General features: G+C 46.0%; 1 protein-coding gene across 1 annotated transcript in view; it reads right to left on the bottom strand.

Moving 5' to 3' along the window:
- LOC121867494 (filaggrin-2-like) overlaps positions 1-10,725 on the bottom strand; it is a 77,955-nt gene extending 67,230 nt beyond the window's left edge. Inside the window, exon 1 of the mRNA XM_042367489.1 lies at positions 10,701-10,725. Within this exon, the coding sequence (XP_042223423.1) occupies positions 10,701-10,725 (25 nt within the window). The remainder of the gene's footprint in view (positions 1-10,700) is intronic.
- Positions 10,726-18,842: the final 8,117 nt, after the last annotated feature.

Raw genomic sequence — 18,842 nt, 5'->3', positions numbered from 1 at the left:
GCGGGCAAGGAGAGTGTTGATTGGTTCTGGAGTATTTGGTGTCGTTAATGGATTCTTGCCGAACACAATATGCCTAACCTAACCTAACCCTAACAAAGCCTATCTCTAACCTAACCTACATCTATCTTACTAAACCAACCAAAACAACACAAGTAGTTGATTTTATGTTAGATCAGGATATGTTTAGAATTATGTTATACGTTGGGTTAGGAAAAGGTTATATTAGATAAGGTAAGGTTACTGTTAGAGTTAAGGTTACGTAAGGTAGATAAGGAAAGGTAAGTTACGTAAAAAGAAGGTTACGTAAGGTGAAAGGTATGAGGTAAGTAAAGGTCCAACAACATTATAGGCCGGTCACCACAGACTCCCAGGTGGTGTCAGCCTTGATGTTTCCAGCAGTTTTTGTTTTCCTACTTTTTGGTCATGATGGACGATGTGGGAAATATAGTGTGGTGAGTGTACTGCCCCGTCACTACCTGAGAGAGAGAGAGAGAGAGAGAGACTACATCACCACCCACTTATTAACCTTCCCACACCCACACATACACGCCCACACACACGTGCACACATACAGTACACATCAAAACCCTTTCTCTGGGGTATAGCGGGACACACACACACACACACACACAGCCCGTCCTTAGACATCCACCACCCTACATACACACTTGACACACCAAAACACCACGACACATGACATACTTAAAACGCACTTGACACTTACGACGTTACAAGACACAGTGGCAATGTAACAGATAAGTGGTATATATGTGTGTGTGTGTGTGTGTGTGTGATGTGTGAAAGTGAGGGAGAGTGAAGAGAATGATAGATGGGGGGGAGAGAATAGGAGAGGGAGGTAGGAAGAATAGAAGGAAGAATGAAAGTAAGATGAATGAGATGAAAAGAAAGACTAGAATGGGAGATGGAGGAGGAGGAGAGGACGAAGAACAAGAAGAAAGAAGAAGAAAGGGGAAGAAGAAGATTAGATGGATGATAAAAGGCCAATAGAGTAAAACTTCCCATATATGAACCTCTCCCCATGTAATCCTTTATATAGGGGTCCACATCTAACAGACCCTCGATAAAACGGATCTCTCCACATAGTACGTTAAATAGAGTTTTACTGTAGATGGAAGAAAGAAGAAGAAAGGAGAAGAACTGAATAGAGAAGGAGGAGGAGGAGGGGGAGGAGAAGGGGGTGGGGGGAGGCAGATAAAAAGAGGGGAAGAGGAAGGACTAAAGAAAGTTGATATGGGAATTGACCCCCTGCGTCGTGTGTGTGTGTGTGTGTGTGTGTGTGTGTGTGTGTGTGTGTGCGTGTGTGTGTGTGTGTTATTATATTTATTACAAACCGATTTTCACTACTTGGCTCTCTCTCTCTCTCTCCCCCCCCCCCCCTGTACACACATTATAGGAGAGAGGGCCCATAGATGTGAAACCTTCAGCTAATGAATTATATAGAGTTGAGGTCCGTTGATGATCCCCCCCCAATCTCACGGATTATGTGGGAGAGACGTCCGTTATTTGGAGGTTTCACTCTCTTTGTTTACATGTGGTGGTGGGATGATGGTGTTGTGGTGATGGTGTTGGTGGTGATGGTGATGGAGGTCCTCGATGGGGTGTGGAGGCGGTAAATGGCCACCACTAAAACACACCTTTTCACGGCCACTCAACGTGTAGAAAAAAAACCCCACCAGGTACTTGTGGTTTCTCTATGAAGAACGGACAGTACGTGGCAGTCCTTCCTTGGGTGTAATATGTCTTAGAAACCACAGGATATGAACGGAATCAACGTGGGAGTCCTAAATAACGCGCCCTTGTCCTCAGTAACAGTCGGACACTCAGGAACACAAAACACAGCGCGCCACATGTTCCACAAGAATCACTACATCATGATGGGTTCGTTCACACTGTAGCTAACTCACCCGAAATAATCCCAAGATATCCAGCAATACAATCATCTTCACTATGAGCTTGTTCATCAGAGTACTAGTTGGGGGTCACCTGAAGATTAGTCACCCCAGTTTATTTCAAGTGATGATTAAATACCCTCAACTATAACCTAACCTAACCCAACTATATAACCTAACCTAATCTAATCACAATTTTCATCTAATTTAGCCTAACCTAATCGTAACGAATCTAACCTAACCTAATCGTAACGAATCTAACCTAATGCTAACTAACCTAACCACATCCTAGCCGTAACCTAACCTAACCTAACCACATCCTAGCCCTAACCCACAACATCCTATCCTCAACCCAACCCAACCATGTCTAGCCTAACCCAACATCACCAAGCCCTAACCTAACCTAACCTAACCATATCCCAGCACCCAACCTAACCTAACCATATCCTGTCCCTAACCTAATAACCATATCCTATCTCACCTAACCTAACCTACTTTACCCTGTTTGGTTACATTTATGCCTATCCTCTACCAATACGCCATCATCGTACATCAGCATCACCCCGTAGATAAAGTAAACACAAAAGACTAGTTCCATCCACTAGTGTAATAGTTCTAGGTTCACCTCCTCATGATAGTAACTTTATCATGGTATCGAATTTCACCTCAGCAGTATTGTGGGTTTCAATCTGTCGACTGTCGGTTTTACTTGCTAGAACCCTCAGGATCATAATGTAGGTTCGTTCTGTCGGGTAATTGCTTCAGTACCCTCAGGATCATCCACCAAGAGTTCATTCTACCGAGTAACTCCCATCAGTACCATGAGACATTTTGGAACAAAACACTTAAACGAAAGATTTGTTCCGCTGTAGTAAGGAAGGACACAGCATCCCGCCCTGACGCCGACCTTCCATTTCCCCTCCTCCCCAACATCTACCCTTGCCCATACCCCCGCCAAGATATAAACAAGAGGACCCCAACAACACCCCCCCACACACACACGTAAACAGGACATACACCACCCTGCTCCCACCTCTCCCCTCACAGATATACACAAGAGGACCCAGGTAAGAGATCTGGCAGAGTTTCTCCAAGCACACCCAACAGGCCCTCCACAACCCGCGCCTGAACAGATAGTGCTCTTGAACATATCTCCCTTAACCATCTGTCCTAAGTGAGCATACTCTCTCTCTCTCTCTCTCTCTCTCTCTCTCTCTCTCTCTCTCTCTCTCTGCATAAGTAAACACATTGACATAGGGCTTATCTCTCTATCTGTCCCATCTTGTTATAAATCCTTTCCTCCGCCCTGTTAACACGTCTTCCCCATTCCACTCCACCTACAGATCCAACCACTGTCTTCTTCCTCTCCTCCTCCCCTAAATATCACCCTCTTCCTCTTCCTCCTCCTCCTCCTCCCAGCCAACAACACTCGGCTGAAATACCAATCCCTCTCTTCCTTCTTCCTCCTCCTCCTCCCCTTAACAGGTTCTTCAGACAGAATTTACCCCCCCTCTCTCTTAGTGACCACCACCACACCACCCACAGCCTGGAGAGAGAATATCAAATGAAAAAGAACAAAAAGAAACGAGAGACAAAGGAAACATACACACAGACAGTGACCCCACCCCCCCCTCAGTTCTCCAAAGTACTCAGAACAACCATAGACAAAACCAGTCATCCCATCCGGTCATTTAAGCCCCCCCCCTCCCCCACTGTCCGGCTGGGATACCTGGCGGGGACAGGAAAGGTTCATCCGCTCTACCCTCCCCCTGCCCGGCTAGGACACCTGGTGTGGATGGGGGAAGGAAGGGTTTGACCGGCCCTGGATCACCCGCCGAAGGGACCGAAAGGGGGTGGGGAAATGGTATAAATTGATAGATAGACGGAAAGTGGGGGTTGACAGAGAAGAGATGGGAGATAGAGACCGATAGGTAGACGGAGAAGTGGGCGAGGGTGTTGATTGATAGGGGAGGCAGAAAAACAGCAGACAGAGAAGTGAAAAAAATCAAATAAATAAATAAATAAATAAAATATATATATATATATATATATATATAAAAGAGAGAGAGAGAGAGAGAGAGAGAAAATTCAACAGATCTAAAACTAATAAGTTACAATAAACAATTATAACACCTTCAGACTAACCACACTAACACTATTTGAGAGGGTTAGATCAGAACATAAGAACATAAGAATGGAGGAATCTGCAGCGGGCCTACCGGCCCATACTGGGCAGTCCCATTTACACCCAACCCCTATTGCTCATATACCCGCCCAACCTATGTTTGAAGCTATCCAGCGTATTCGAGTTAATGATGATGTTCGGTAACTTGTTCCACTCGTCCACTACTCTGTTTCCAAACCAATGTTTACATATCTCGTGCTTAAATCTAAATTTGTCTAATTTAAAACCAGCGTTACGAGTTCGCTCCTGGTTGGATAGTTTGAGTACCTTTGTATTGTCCCCTTTGTTTAGCCCTGACTTCCACTTATACACCTCTATCAGGTCGCCCCTCGCTCTACGTCTCTCGAGGGAGTGCAAATTAAGATGCTTTAACCTGTCTCTGTACTCAAGGTTCCTAATGCCCGGGATTAGTCTTGTCATTCTCCTCTGAATTTTTTCGAAGGATTCTATATCCAATCTGTAATACGGTGATCAGAATTGAACAGCGTAATCCAAGTGAGGTCTCACAAGCGCAAGATATAGTTTTAGGATGACCTCGCTAGTCTTGTAACTAACACTCCTTTGTATGAACCCAAGTACTTTATTAGCCTTGTTTCGAGCAAATATACATTGTTTACTTGGCTTAAGATTCCAACTTATCATTGCTCCTAAATCTTTCTCGCAGTCGGATTTCTCAATAACATCGTTGTTCATCTGATATCTGGTTTCCCTGTTTACATCTCCTATACTGAGGACTTTACATTTGTCCACATTGGTTAGATTATGTTATGTTATGTTAAGTTATGTTTGGTTAGGTTATGTTAGGTTAGGTTAGGTTAGGTCAGGATAGGTTAGGACACGTTAGGTTAGAACAAGTTAGATCAGGTTAGGACACGTTAGGTTACGTTAGGTTAAGTTAGGTCTGGGTGGTTAATCTTTAGGTGAAATAAGCTGGGGTGGAAATTCTATTGGTAATCCGAAGACGTAAACAGGTTAACCCCCCCCAAAAAAAAAACCGCAAAACAGGAAAAGAAAACGGAACATTTGTGATGGATGTCAGCGATAACTAAATCATTAAGAACATCAGTGATAAGGCGCCAACACACCCCTCCTCCCCCACCGTGACCACCCGCAGTGACCCCGCCGGCTGACCTCACTCTCACCTCGATAGCTGACCTTCTTGGCCAGACGAGCTGTTTTCCTGGTGGGGGGGTGTGAGGAGGAGAGGGCGAGACAGGGTCGAGGAGGCATGGCGAGGAAGCAGGACGAGGAGGCAGGGGAGAGGAGGAAGGGACGAGGCAGAGGTGGAGGCGGCAAGGTAAAGGAGGCAGGGGTGAAGCAGAGGAGAGGAGGAAGGGTAGAGACAGGGACCAGGGGAGGGGGGGGCAGGGAGAAGGGGAGGGGGGGGCAGGAGGAAGGAACGGCGAGGCGAGGCAGAACGGTCCCATCCCTCTCCTGGGGGCGTTGTACTTTGTCCAGGGTATTGGGGAAGGCCAGGTGTAGTAGGCTGGGGTGGTGGGGTTAGAAGGTCACTGATACGTCAGGTAATGTCAAGAACGAGAGAAGAAGGCTGAGGAGGACAAAGTCACAAGTATAAGGTAATGTCCAGGAAGAAGGAGGGGAGGGGAGGGGAGGAGGAGGGGAGCAGAGTAAGACTGCCTTTATTTTGCGCAAGGAATGGCTGGTGTGTGTGTGTGTGTGTGTGTGTGTGTGTGTGTGTGTGTGTGTGTGTGTTAGGGAGAGGAAGTTTACTGGCCTGTTTCGACCGGGCAGGGGTGTGAGGTGTGGGCGTGTGGCAGGGATGGGTGGAGGTGTGGGCGTGTGGCAGGGATGGGTGGAGGTGTGTGGGCGTGTGGCGGGATGGGTGGAGGTGTGTGGGCGTGTGGCGGGGTGGGTGGAGGTGTGGGCGTGTGGCGGGGGTGGTGAGGGAATGGGCGTGTGGGGATGGGTGGAGGTGTGTGGGCGTGTGGCGGGGATGGGTGGAGGTGTGTGGGCTGTGGCGGGTGGTGAGGGGTGGTGGGCGTGTGGGGATGGGTGGAGTGTGTGGGCGTGTGGCAGGGGTGGGTGGAGGTGTGTGCGCGTGTGGGGGTGGTGAGGGATGGGCGTGTGGCAGGGGATGGTGGGGAATGGGCGTGTGGCAGGGATGGGTGGAGGTGTGTGGGCGTGTGGCGGGGTGGGTGGAGGTGTGGGCGTGTGTGGGGGTGGGGTGGGTGTGTGGGCGTGTGGCGGGGGTGGTGGGGGTATGGGCGTGGCGGGGGTAGTGGGGGCTATGGGCGTGTGGCGGGGTGGGTGGGTGTGTGGGCGTGTGGCGGGGTGGTGAGGAATGGGCGTGTGGCGGGGTGGTGAGGGAATGGGCGTGTGGCAGGGGGTGGTGAGGGTGTGGGCGTGTGGCGGTGAATGAGGGGTTAGGGGGAGAGGGTGGTGTAGGTGGTTCATGTGTTCAAGTGAATGTCAAGGTGTGGGAGAGAAAGGAGAAGGTGAGAAGTTGAGAAGGAGGGGGGGAGAAATCAGGTAGGGAGGGAAGGGTAGAAGGAAGGGAAAAGGAGTGATAGGGAGAAAGGAGGGAGGAAAAATGGGGAGAAGTCGGGAGGGAGGTAAGGGTGGAAAACAGGAAGGGAGAAGTCAGGGAGGGAGGGGCAAGGAGAAACTTATACTAGTCGTCTGGGGGGAGAGGGGAGGGAAGACGAACTCCAGGTATGGTCAGGGGTTGAAGGTCAAGCAGGGAAGGGTCAACGTGTCACTACACACCTAACCTAACCTAACCCAACTTAACCTAACCCTTCCTAACCTTACCCAACAACCTAACATCCTATCATCAACCCAACCAACCCTATCTCTAACTTTACCCAACAACCTCCCAACATAACCTAACCCATCCTAACCTAACCCAACTTAACTAACCCTTCCTAACCTAACCCAACAACCCAACCCTCCTAACCAACCTAACCAACAACCCTTCCTAACCCACAACTTAACCTACCATCCTAACCTAACCCAACTAAACCTAACCCCCTAACCTAACCCATCTATCCTAGCAACAACCTACATCTAACCTAACCATCCTAACTTCCAACTTAACCTAACCCTTCTAACCCAACCCATCCCTATCCTACCAACAACCTAACCCTTCTAACCTAACCCAACAACCCAACCCCTTCCTAATCTAACCCAACCAACCTAACCCTTCTAACCTAACCCAACAACTTAACTAACCCATCCTACAACAACCAACCCAACCTTCCCCTAACTTCTTAACCAACCTAACCCTTCCTAATCTAACCCAACTTAACCTAACCCTTCCTAACCTAACCCAACTTAACCTAACCCTTCCTAACCTAACCCAACTTAACCCCAGTTCACAATAAAACTAAAGGACTTTACATTATTCACAGGTGTATAAATCAACGAAAAAATAATAATCTACTGTACATCCCCTTAAAAACGTTCCGAATCACCTGAGGATTAGACACCCCGGCTTATGTTACCTTATCATTTACCACCCTAATGCTACGTAGGGGTTGTTAAGAAGGTTAAGTTAAGTTAGATTAGGTAAGGTTAGGTTACTTTAGGTTACATTATATTAGGTTAGATTAGGTTAGGTTAGGTTACTTTAGGTTACATTATATTAGGTTAGGTTAGATTAAGTTAGGTTAAAATTATATCACGTTAATATGTAGTGTAAGGCTGTTGTAATAATCAGGTGAGGGGGGTGTCTAATCTTCAGGTGACCCAACATTCCTTACATACCTAATACCACTACAGACTCCTGAAAGCACACACACACAATACACCTTTCAAATTTCTGGTGTGAATCTTTCCAGTGATCGAGAGGCAGTTGCGTGGCCGGGCATAGCTGGAGGTTAGGAGTGATGGTGGCGTGTTAACGGAGGGTGTACTTTCCCTGTGGGCGGTGGTGGGTAGGTGGTGGGTAGGTGGGTGGTAGTGGTAGTAGGCAGAGGGTGATGGTGGTGATGGTAGGTAGAGGGTGGTAGTGGTGATGGGTAGGGAGTGGTAGTGGTGGGTGGGTGGTAGTGGTAGTAGGCAGAGGGTGATGGTGGTGGAGTGGTAGAGGTGGTGATGTATGCAGAGGTGGTAGTGGGATGGGTAGGGGAGTGGCAGTGGGTGGTGGTAGGTAAGTAGAGGGTGATGGTGAGATGGTAGGTAGAGGGTGGAGATGGTATGCAGAGGGTGGTAGTGGTGATGGGGAGGAGCAGGGTGGGTGGGTGGTGAGGTGGGTGGTAGGGGTGGTGGTAGAGGGGGTGATGGTGGTGATGGTAGAGGGTGGGTGATGGTATGCAGAGGGTAGGGATGGGTAGGGAGGAGTGGGGGTAGGGGTGGTGGTAGGCAGAGGGTGATGGTGGTGATGGTAGGCAAGAGGGTGATGGGTGATGAGTGAGGGGTGGTGATGGGTTGCAGAGGGTAGGAGATGGGTAGGGAGTGGTGGTGGGTAGTGGTGGTAGGCAGAGGGTGATGGTGGTGATGTGGTGGGAGGGTGGTGATGGTATGCAGAGGTGTAGTGGTGATGGGTAGGGAGTGGCAGTGGTAGGTGGGTGGTAGTGGTGGGTAGGGTGGTGGTAGTGGTGGGTACGGGTGGTGGTAGGTAGAGGGTGATAGTAGTGGTGGGTAGGTGGGTGGGTACGCCCCCGGTAGTGGTGGGTAGGGAGGTAATAATGGTGGGTAGGGTGGTAGTAGTAGTGGGCAGGGGGTGTAGTGGCAGGTGGGGTGAAGAGGTGGGTAGGGGTGGTGGTAGGAGGTGATAGGAATGGTGTTAGGGTGGTGGGTAGGGAGTGGGTAGTGGCAGGTAAGGGGTGGTGGTGGTAGGTGTGGCAGGTAGGGGTGGTGGTGGTGGCAGGTAGGTGGTGGTAGTGGAGGTAGGGGTGGTGGTGGTAGTGGCAGGTAGGGGTGGTGGTAGTGGCAGGTAGGGGTGGTGGTGGTAGTGGCAGGTAGGGGTGGTGGTGGTGGCAGGTAGGGTGGTGGTGGTAGTGGGCTGCGTGTACCATTGAGTGAGTTTGGGGTGATGTATTCTGGTGATGTGTGTCTGACTCCCACCTCCCTCAGTATATAAGGGGTACTATCCATCACTTATTGTTGCTAGGAGAAAGCACACACACACACACACACACACACACACACACAACAACACACACACACACACAAGGAGGACCCAGTAGAGCACCAACACGACACCTCCGCCAGGACTTCAACGCCCACTAGATACCAACCCACAATACAACAGCCAGAAGGTGACAGAATTTCTTATATAAAATGTCTATCTCAAGGGAAGTGGGTTCAAAGTTCATTTCAGTTCGTTCTTTACACGTATCTGGATTCGCAAAGGTTCAATTTTCCTCTTAGGCGGACTGAAAGACACCCCCCCCCCTCACACACACATACAACACAGGGGTCACAACTCAAAAACATTATCAACATAACTTCGTCTCATAAATAAATCAAACTTAAAATCTCAAGGCAGTTTTCACACCAATTTAGAACTTATATGTACGCCATAATTCACCCAGACAGTATGCTCCGTTCTCATAAACTCATCCTCCAAAAAAAAAAAGAAAAAAAATACGAACATCTAAAAATCCAGTTCACGATGATGTTGTTAAGTCTCGGTAAATCTAGTCATATATTTTTCCAACAACGGCTGGGTGACAGAATCCTGATTACACTGTTTAAAATAAATCACAAAGCGGAAACCACATTACTACTGCCTGACTCATTGCTTACTATATATTTATCCATTATAATATTTTACTCTATTATTTACTATATTTATTGTGTGTAATTATATTTTATTAAGTTTCAATTCTATATATTAACGTCTTTTATATCAATTTAGTATCATGAAAAAGTTGACTACACAGAGTTAAATAACATCTAAGTATTGGCCAGAACTACATACCATATCCCTCCACCTATCCTGCCTTTTCACATATCACCTACCCAGTCCTTCCACCTATCCCCTGCCCACCACCTACAACCCCATAAATCAACTTAACTAAACTAATTCACTTCAAACAGCTTGCAAATGAAAAACAAATCAACTTAAACAAACCTCGTGAATAAAAAACTGATTGTGATTGAGAAGACGTAGGTTAGATTAAATAACAAAAAAAAAAAAAACAACAACCCAAACAAACACAACAAAAACAACCCAAAACAACAAAACAAAACAAAACAAACCCAACGGGTAATTATACAACGAATAATCACCAGATTATCAAAATCCAATATACCTTTCCGTCGCCAGGTCTTCATTCATTAGTTATTAAATTATATTCATCTAAGCGGCTGTTTTTTGTTGGCATACGATGGTTGAGCATTTGTAGATTGTATGACGATTTTACTGAATATTTGTCTGTCTGTCAATCTATCTGTCCATATATTTCTGTCAGTCTATCTTTCTGTCTGTCTACCTTGTTTATCTAGCTTTCTGTCTATCCGTCTACCTGTCTGTGTGTCTATCTGCCTGCCTGTCTTTCAATGTCTATCTGTCTGACTATCAATCTATCTATTTTACGTACCGTCGCGTCACTATATCATTTATGGCGTCACCCTCCCCCTCAGTCAGGTCACGAGTCTAGTATTCTGAATCGTAATCAATAATAAAATCAACTTACCTTTCACCCGGCGGACGGCAGACATAACCAGCAGAACGGCCTCTGGGGTCCTCCACACACCTCACCACACTCACCACATCTCTCGTTAGTACAATTCTCACCAGTTCCAGACTAACACTCAGTAGTCATTTTTATAAAACTTTCGCAACAGTCGAAATTTATCTCTTTTCAATATTTTCAAAGTTCTCTTCAAGTTAAATTACAGGTTATAAAGTAATTCAATTCACCTGTTTAGTCTTTCTCTTCGTATGAGTAAATCGATCTGTAAGTTTGGCGATGATGTGACTTTTTGGAATTTTGTTTTTACGGTGCGAGGTGGTTTTTTTTCCAGTTTCACTCAAGATAGTCTGTCGTCGCCCCACAACACCCTCACGTCTTCACTCGACAGTGGCCAGGCGCCATCTGAAGACCGTGTGTGTACTGTCCGTGTTCCACGCCTCACTCCAGTTCTGCCTCCCCTGCCCCGCCCCCCAGCCCGACTCACAGCCAATCAGAACGTTTCTCTTTCCTTCGGGTGAATTTTGAATGGCCGTGAACATGCGGTGGACCGTGGGAAGGAGCCTCTGGGAACAAGCGGTAATATAACAGAGAGACATCCTCTACCGTTGCTCACAGGGGTACTTACTCTAGGGTCTACTACAGAACCTCATGGCGGTTTCCCTTTTGTTCTCTGGGTACACAACAGGATGGGCAGCCGCATGACCACCCAACAAGGTAAGGGTATGCATATTTTGACTAGAAGGGAAAGGTACGCATATTTTGACCTCAATGGAAAGGTACGCATATTTTGACCTCAGAAGGGAAGGGTGTGTATACAGTATTTTGACCTCAGAAGGGAAAGGTATGCATATTACCTCAGAAAGGAAAGGTATGTATATTTTGGCCTCAGAAGGGAAAGGTATGCATAATATGACCTTAGAAGGGAAGGGTATGGTATTTTCACCTCAGAAGGGAAGGCCATACATTTTTCACCGTGAACAGTGAATACATGACGACTCCTAGTAATGAAGGGTCGACGCACACGACAACACCACCAGCAGGAGGAACAAGAGACAAGATGACAACACCACCAGGAGGAGGAACAATAGACAAACACGCAACACCACCAGCAGGAGGAAACAACAGACAAACATGACAACACCACCAGCAGGAGGAATAACAGACAACATGACAACACCACCAGCAGGAGGAATACAGACGCACATGACAACACCACCAGCAGGAGGAATAACACGCACATATGACAACACCACCAGCAGGAGGAATAACAGACAACATGACAACACCACCAGCAGGAGGAATAACAGACAAGCATGACAACACCACCAGCAGGACACCAGCAGGAGGAATAACAGACGCACATGACAACAACACCACCAGGAGGAATAACAGACGCACATGACAACACCACCAGCAGGAGGAATAACAGACGCACATGACAACACCACCAGCAGGAGGAATAACAGACGCATGACAACACCACCAGCAGGAGGAATAATAGACGCACATGACAACACCACCAGCAGGAGGAATAATAGACGCACATGACAACACACCACCAGCAGGAGGAATAACAGACGCACATGACAACACCACCAGCAGGAGGAATAACAGACGCACATGACAACAATCACCAGCAGGAGGAATAACAGACGCACATGACAACACCACCAGCAGGAGGAATAGTAGACGCACAACAAATACCAGCAGGAGGAATAACAGACGCATTATGACAACACCACCAGCAGGAGGTATAACAGACGCACATGACAACACCACCAGCAGGAGGAACAACAGACGCACATGACAACACCACCAGCAGGAGGAATAGTAGACGCACATGACAACACCACCAGCAGGAGGGAACAACACGCCATGACAACACCACCAGCAGGAGGAACAACAGACGCACATGACAACACCACCAGCAGGAGGAATAGAGACGCACATGACAACACCACCAGCAGGAGGAATAACAGACGCACATGACAACACCACCAGCAGGAGGAACAACAGATATGACAACACACCAGCAGGAGGAATAACAGACGCACATGACAACACCACCAGCAGGAGGAACAACAGACGCACATGACAACACCACCAGCACGTAATGACTTCAACAAAGGCACGCGCATGACCTCATCGAAGTAAGTGCATGATAATGAGTGCGTCACCCTAGCCTGACACACACACACACACACACATGCACTAACGCATATGCACACACTCACACACACATACACTCACATGTACACACTTACACTCACAAACACATTTACACTCACACATATGTACTGTCTCACACACACGTACACTTTACACACATGCACTCACTCATACACACATGCACTCACATACACACACATATACTGTCGACATACACACACACATATACACTGCGACACACCCTTTCTGACACACACACACTCCACCCTCACTACTGTTATGGGAGGACTCCAATATTAAACTAGCAGGATTTCTTTACAGTTTTGTTCATGTCATATGTAAATTATTCGGATCACCTGAAGATTAGACACTTCAGTATACCGTATTTCACCTGGTGATCACTTACTGCTACCTGGGGAGATAGGTTAGGGTTAAGGAAAGGCAGGAAGGTAGGGGTAGGGGTAGGTAGGTAGGGTAGTAGGTTAGGTAGTAGGTAGGGGTAGGTAGGTTAGGGTAGGTAGGCAGGGGTAGGGGTAGGGTAGGTTAAGGTAGGGTAAGGTAGGTTAGGGTAGGGGTAGGTTAGGTAGAGTAGGTTAAGGTAGGTAGGTAGGGGTAGGTAGGAGGTAGGTTAGGGGTAGGTAGGTAGGTTAGGTAGGTCATGGAAGGTAGGTTAGGATAGGGAAGGAGGTAGGGAGGGTAGGGTAGGTTAGGTAGGTAGGTAGGGTAGAGTGTAGGTAGGCATTGGGTAGGGGTAGGTTAGGGTGTTAGGTAGGGGCAGGTTAGGTTAGGGTAGGGTAGGTGTGGTAGGTAGGTTAGGTAGGTTAGGTAGGTAGGCAGGTTAGTAGGTAGGGGTAGGGTAGGTTGGCGTAGGTAGGCAAGGTGGTAGGCAGGCAGTAGGGATGGAGGTTGTGCTAGGTTGTGGTAGGTTAGGGCTAGGTTGTGTAGGTAAGGCAGTTAGTTAGGGATGTGGTAGGTCAAGTTAGGTTAGGTTGTAGGCTAGGTTAGGCTAGGGATGTAGAAGTGTTTGGTTAGGGATGTGTAGGTCAGGTGTTAGGTTAGGTAGGTAGGTAAGGTTAGGTTAGGTTGTGGTAGGTTAGGTTAGGATGTGGTAGGTTAGGTTAGGTTGTGGTAGGTAAGGTTAGGTTGGGTTAGGTTGTGGTAGGTTAGGTTAGGTTAGGTTGTTGTTGGTTAGGTTAGGATGTGTACGGGTTAGGTTAGGTTAGATTTGGTTAGGTTAGGGTGAAATAAAATTTAGGTGTATAAACTTGGTGATTTATATTTTTGCGGAGTTTTGAGCCTTAATGATGGTACCTGAGAGCCAACATATAGGGTGTGTGTGTGTGTGTGAGAACAAACGCACATAAAGTACACACACACACACACACACACACGCAAGAAAGAGTATCGACAGTTAAGAATAAGTGTAATTGGATAAAGAAGTGTCTATATAAGTCAAGAAATAGAGGAAGAAATAAATACGATGAAATAAAAGAATAATTAAAATAGAGAAGAAATAAAGGACCCACCCCACCCTACCTTAACCTACCCCACCCTACCTTAACCTACCCTACCCTACCCTAACCCAACCCTACCTAACCTACCCTACCCTACGCTAACCTAACCTACCACATCCTAACCTAACCTAACCTTACCTACCACAACCTAACCTAACTTAACTTCTTCGTATGTCGTAAGCCTAACAGAGACTTAACTATCGTACCCAAACATCAAGACTCACTGGTACAGTGATTACTATCCCGGTCATCACATACCTGTAAAAAACGATAATGTACATCAGGTGAAAGTTTAATAATAATAATAATAATAATAATAATAATAATAATAATAATATAATAATAATAATAATAATAATAATAATAAAACATCTACATCAGTACACCAAAAATACTAATAATCATCAATTTCAAAAAAACACAATAATATAACATTACTAAATAAACAATAAAATTCTTGACATCAATAATTATTAAGAGGCATTACAAAAACTCGTTAACAGATTAGCGGAAAAAGGGAATAATATGGCTTAAGAGTTAATGCTGTAAAGACTCCTTCCCTTCCCTCCTCCCTCCCTCCGCCTGTCCCTCCTATCTCCCCCTTTCCTCCTCCGTCCCTCTTTCCCTCCATTCCTCTCACCCTCACCATTAGTCCTAACACTCGTAGCACCGCCACAGTCTCCTGCCGTATTACCAACGATATTATATTTATTACCACCACTACTACTACTACTACTGTTTCTACCACCACTACCACTACTTCTTCTACCATAACTACCACCACCACTGTGAGCAGGGGGTGGGGGGAGGAGGAGGAAGGGGCAAGTGTGAGGGTGTGAATGGGGGGTAGAGATGTGTGGGGAAGAGAAGGAGGAGGTGAGAGGGAGGAAGAGCACATCCGGGAGGGACCAGAGGTGATGTACTGGGGTGGGGGGGGGGGGGAATCACCTGGTCACTCCCTGCCATCTACGGAAGGTTGTACTGGCAAGTAACTAGAGATTACCACCCGGTCACTATCCTGTCAAGTACTGGGCGTCACCTATGTCACCCCAGTGTGTGCTTGTGTGTGTGTGTGTGTGTGTGTGTGTGTCACGCATATAATTCAACCGACTGTGCTGTACGTGATAAGTGCTTGATTACACGATGTACGTATCCGTGTCCTTGAAGGTATATTCCACTACAAAACACACACACACACACACACACACACACACACACACACAAACGTAAACACACTTAACTAACACCGCCCCCATGTCCACGCTAAGGGGAAAATATCATCGTTTATGTGGTCGAGCGGCTTCAAGATTCGCCTCCAAGACCGGCCCCTGATGATGGTGCTTGGCCGGACTGTACACAAACTGTGGTAACACTCCTTGAGCATTTGAGGTGAATTCGTATAATCAGCCGACACACAGTCCCTCTCTATGTCACGAGGGAAAAAATATACGAGGAGGGAGAACGTGTTGTGTTGCTTATGGGTGTTGTGGGGTGTGTGTGTGTGTGTAAAACTGGTTAAAAGAAATTCTTATATTGTGTAGTTGACTTCATCATCACTTTACAAATTTCAGACTACCTGTATATTCTTTTTTTTCCACTAATCTGATACAGAATTGAATAAGTAAACGGAAGAGATGTTACTGAGAATGTACAATGGTGATAAGGTCCACACCCGGACCACAGGTAACAGGCGTATAGTCACCCAGGAACGAACATAGTCGTCAATTGTCCGTCGGTACAATAAAGTCTGGCTCTGAACATTACTCCGAACATCAGGGAAGGTATTTAAGCTACAAGCAGACTTAATGACGTGTATCCTGGTATAAGACATTGGAAGTGAAGACCATGGTTAACAAATACTACAGTTGTATCGTGGTAATCTTGTCAACACTGATGTCCAACTGTGAAATAATACGCCTGTTATTATTACGTATTCATGTTTTAATAGCACTGAAACACATCCCCGCATATCCATTTAAAAAAACATCTTTCGAAACTATGGGAGAGAGATTGAAAGGCTTCATTATAGGTTAAATAAACACCCTAAAGGGGTAATAGAATCACCAACCCTTTTGAAGGCGATTGGTTTAACCCTTTGAAGACGATTGGTTTAACCCTATGAGAACCATTATTTAAACCTTTGAGGACAATTATTTAAACCCTTTAGGACGGTAATTTAACCCCCAGGACTCAAAGGGTTAAATAAAATCAATAAAGCTCAATAAATAAGAGCTTGGACACCAGTACCTAACCTTGAGGAATCCTAAAAATTGATAATAACTGAACAGGAAAAACAAAAGTCAAAACACTACAGGTAAATCACACATGAAGGCGTCATTATGGGGGGTTATTTCAGTTTGTTGTTTTTGAGGACTCCAGTCTATTGTTAAGTTGCTCAAAGGTGTAAACAATAACGAAACAATAACAGACTGAGGAGATACTGTCAACCACTAAGGTATAGAATGTTATAGTGCCAAGGTGATTGATGGTATGAAATAATAACAATAGACCGACTCCATACTGTCAACCACTAAGGTATAGAATATATAGTGCCAAGGTGATTGATGGTATGAAATAATAACAATAAACCAACTCCATACTGTCAATCACCGAGGTAGAAGGTGATTGATGATGGTTAGTGTTGATCAAGGTTCCAATAATATTTCACTAGTGTTGTGGTGAAGGGAAGTGGGTGATAATTTGAAAGGTCGGATTTATTTTTTTTTTTCATTTTATCGGATGAAGAGAAGACAGACGAGACGGAAATATAAGGAGACAGAGAGAAAAGATATTGGACAGAAGAGGATAAATTTCAGTGTCATTTATAGTTTTATATAGTGAAAAAAATCCTTATGTCTGAGAATACGGAGAAGAAAGTTTGTAATACCGAGAGTCTGTTAAATAGAAAACTTCAATTTACTGGACTTTATGGAGGCAAGTCCGTTATACAGAGGGTCCGTTAAATATAAACCTACACTCTACCGGAATATATAGCAACCGTTATACAAAGGTTCCGTTAAATGAAAAAAACTCAACTTACCTAAATATATGGAGAAGAGAGTCCGTTATACAGAGGGTCTATTAAATATAAAACCTCAATTTACCGGACTATAAAGGGTCCGTTAAACATAAAAAACCTTCATTTGCCAGACAATAGAGATGAAAATCCGTTATATAAACAATCCATTAAATCAAACCCTCCATTTACCGGAATATATAAACGACGATAGAATACAGTGTTACCAAAACCTACATTAAAACTAAACTATGTCAACACTTATGACTATATATATGTGTTAGGAGCACTGGAGGGAATACCGGACAGGCTATAACATTTATTTACCTTCACATACGAGACCTTCCTGTAGTGATGATGGAGAGAGAGAAGGATGTATGGAAGGTTGAATCATCTATCTACGAGTGAGTGAAATGTTTTATGACTGAGAGAAGCCCAATAAGTCCATATTATGTATTGGCGATGGTAGGTACAGGCCCTTGAGGAACCCCGGCAAGGATAGTGGTCACTGACGATACCACACACCTGTATACTTCCACACCTGTAACAGTATCTCCACACCTGTATTAGTCCCTCCACACCTGTAACAGTATCTCCACACCTGTAACAGTCTCTCCACACCTGTAACAGTATCTCCACACCTGTAACAGTCCCTCCACCTGTAACAGTACCTCCACACCTGCAACAGTACCTCCACACCTGTATTAGTCCCTCCACACCTGTAATTGTACCTCCATACCCGCATTGCACCTCCACACCTGTAGCGGTACAAACACAGGTGATTGTGACTAAATAAGCAGTAATTGTCCCGGATGCTTCCTGACACCTGGGTCCCCTACCTACCCTGGCCACCTCCACCGTCAGTTGCAGTCGGGGGACAACAACGACCACTTGTAGTCGTCGTTTCCCCCCAAAACGACGACATTATTGAGCAAATCACCACCGACGCTGAATACTTGTGTAGGGGGGAGGGGGGGAAGGTGACTGTTGGAACGTGAAGAGAAAGGTATGTTAAGAAGGGTATATATATATTATTATCTCTCTCTCACATTATAACAAGTACTTATTTAACAATGCGACGCTGACCCACAGGCGTATAACGTGATGGAAGGAGCGAAGGATAAACGGCAGGAGTGAGGGAACGCGGGAAGGAGAGAGAGAGTGCCAATGAGGAGAAGGCAGAGGGAGGAGGAAGACAGAGAGAGAGAAGATCAATGAGAGAGGAGGGAGGAAATGAGGAACAGGGAGGAGGGAGATAGGAGAGAGGACCAGCTAGGGAGAGAGACAGAGGGGAGGGAGGGAGGAGGAGGGGGTGAGCACGTGCGCCAGTCTTCATAATTCGGTGCCTGTGTGTACAACCAACAATCTCCTGCTGGCTCACACATTGTACACCCCATCACCTCCAGGAAATAAACTTGTGTGTGTGGTGTGTGTGTGTGTGTG

The sequence above is a fragment of the Homarus americanus genome, unplaced genomic scaffold (genome assembly GCF_018991925.1).
Source record: "Homarus americanus isolate GMGI-L3 unplaced genomic scaffold, GMGI_Hamer_2.0 scaffold51859, whole genome shotgun sequence".
Lineage (NCBI taxonomy): Eukaryota > Metazoa > Arthropoda > Malacostraca > Decapoda > Nephropidae > Homarus > Homarus americanus.
This window is presented reverse-complemented; position numbering and strand designations above follow the sequence as displayed.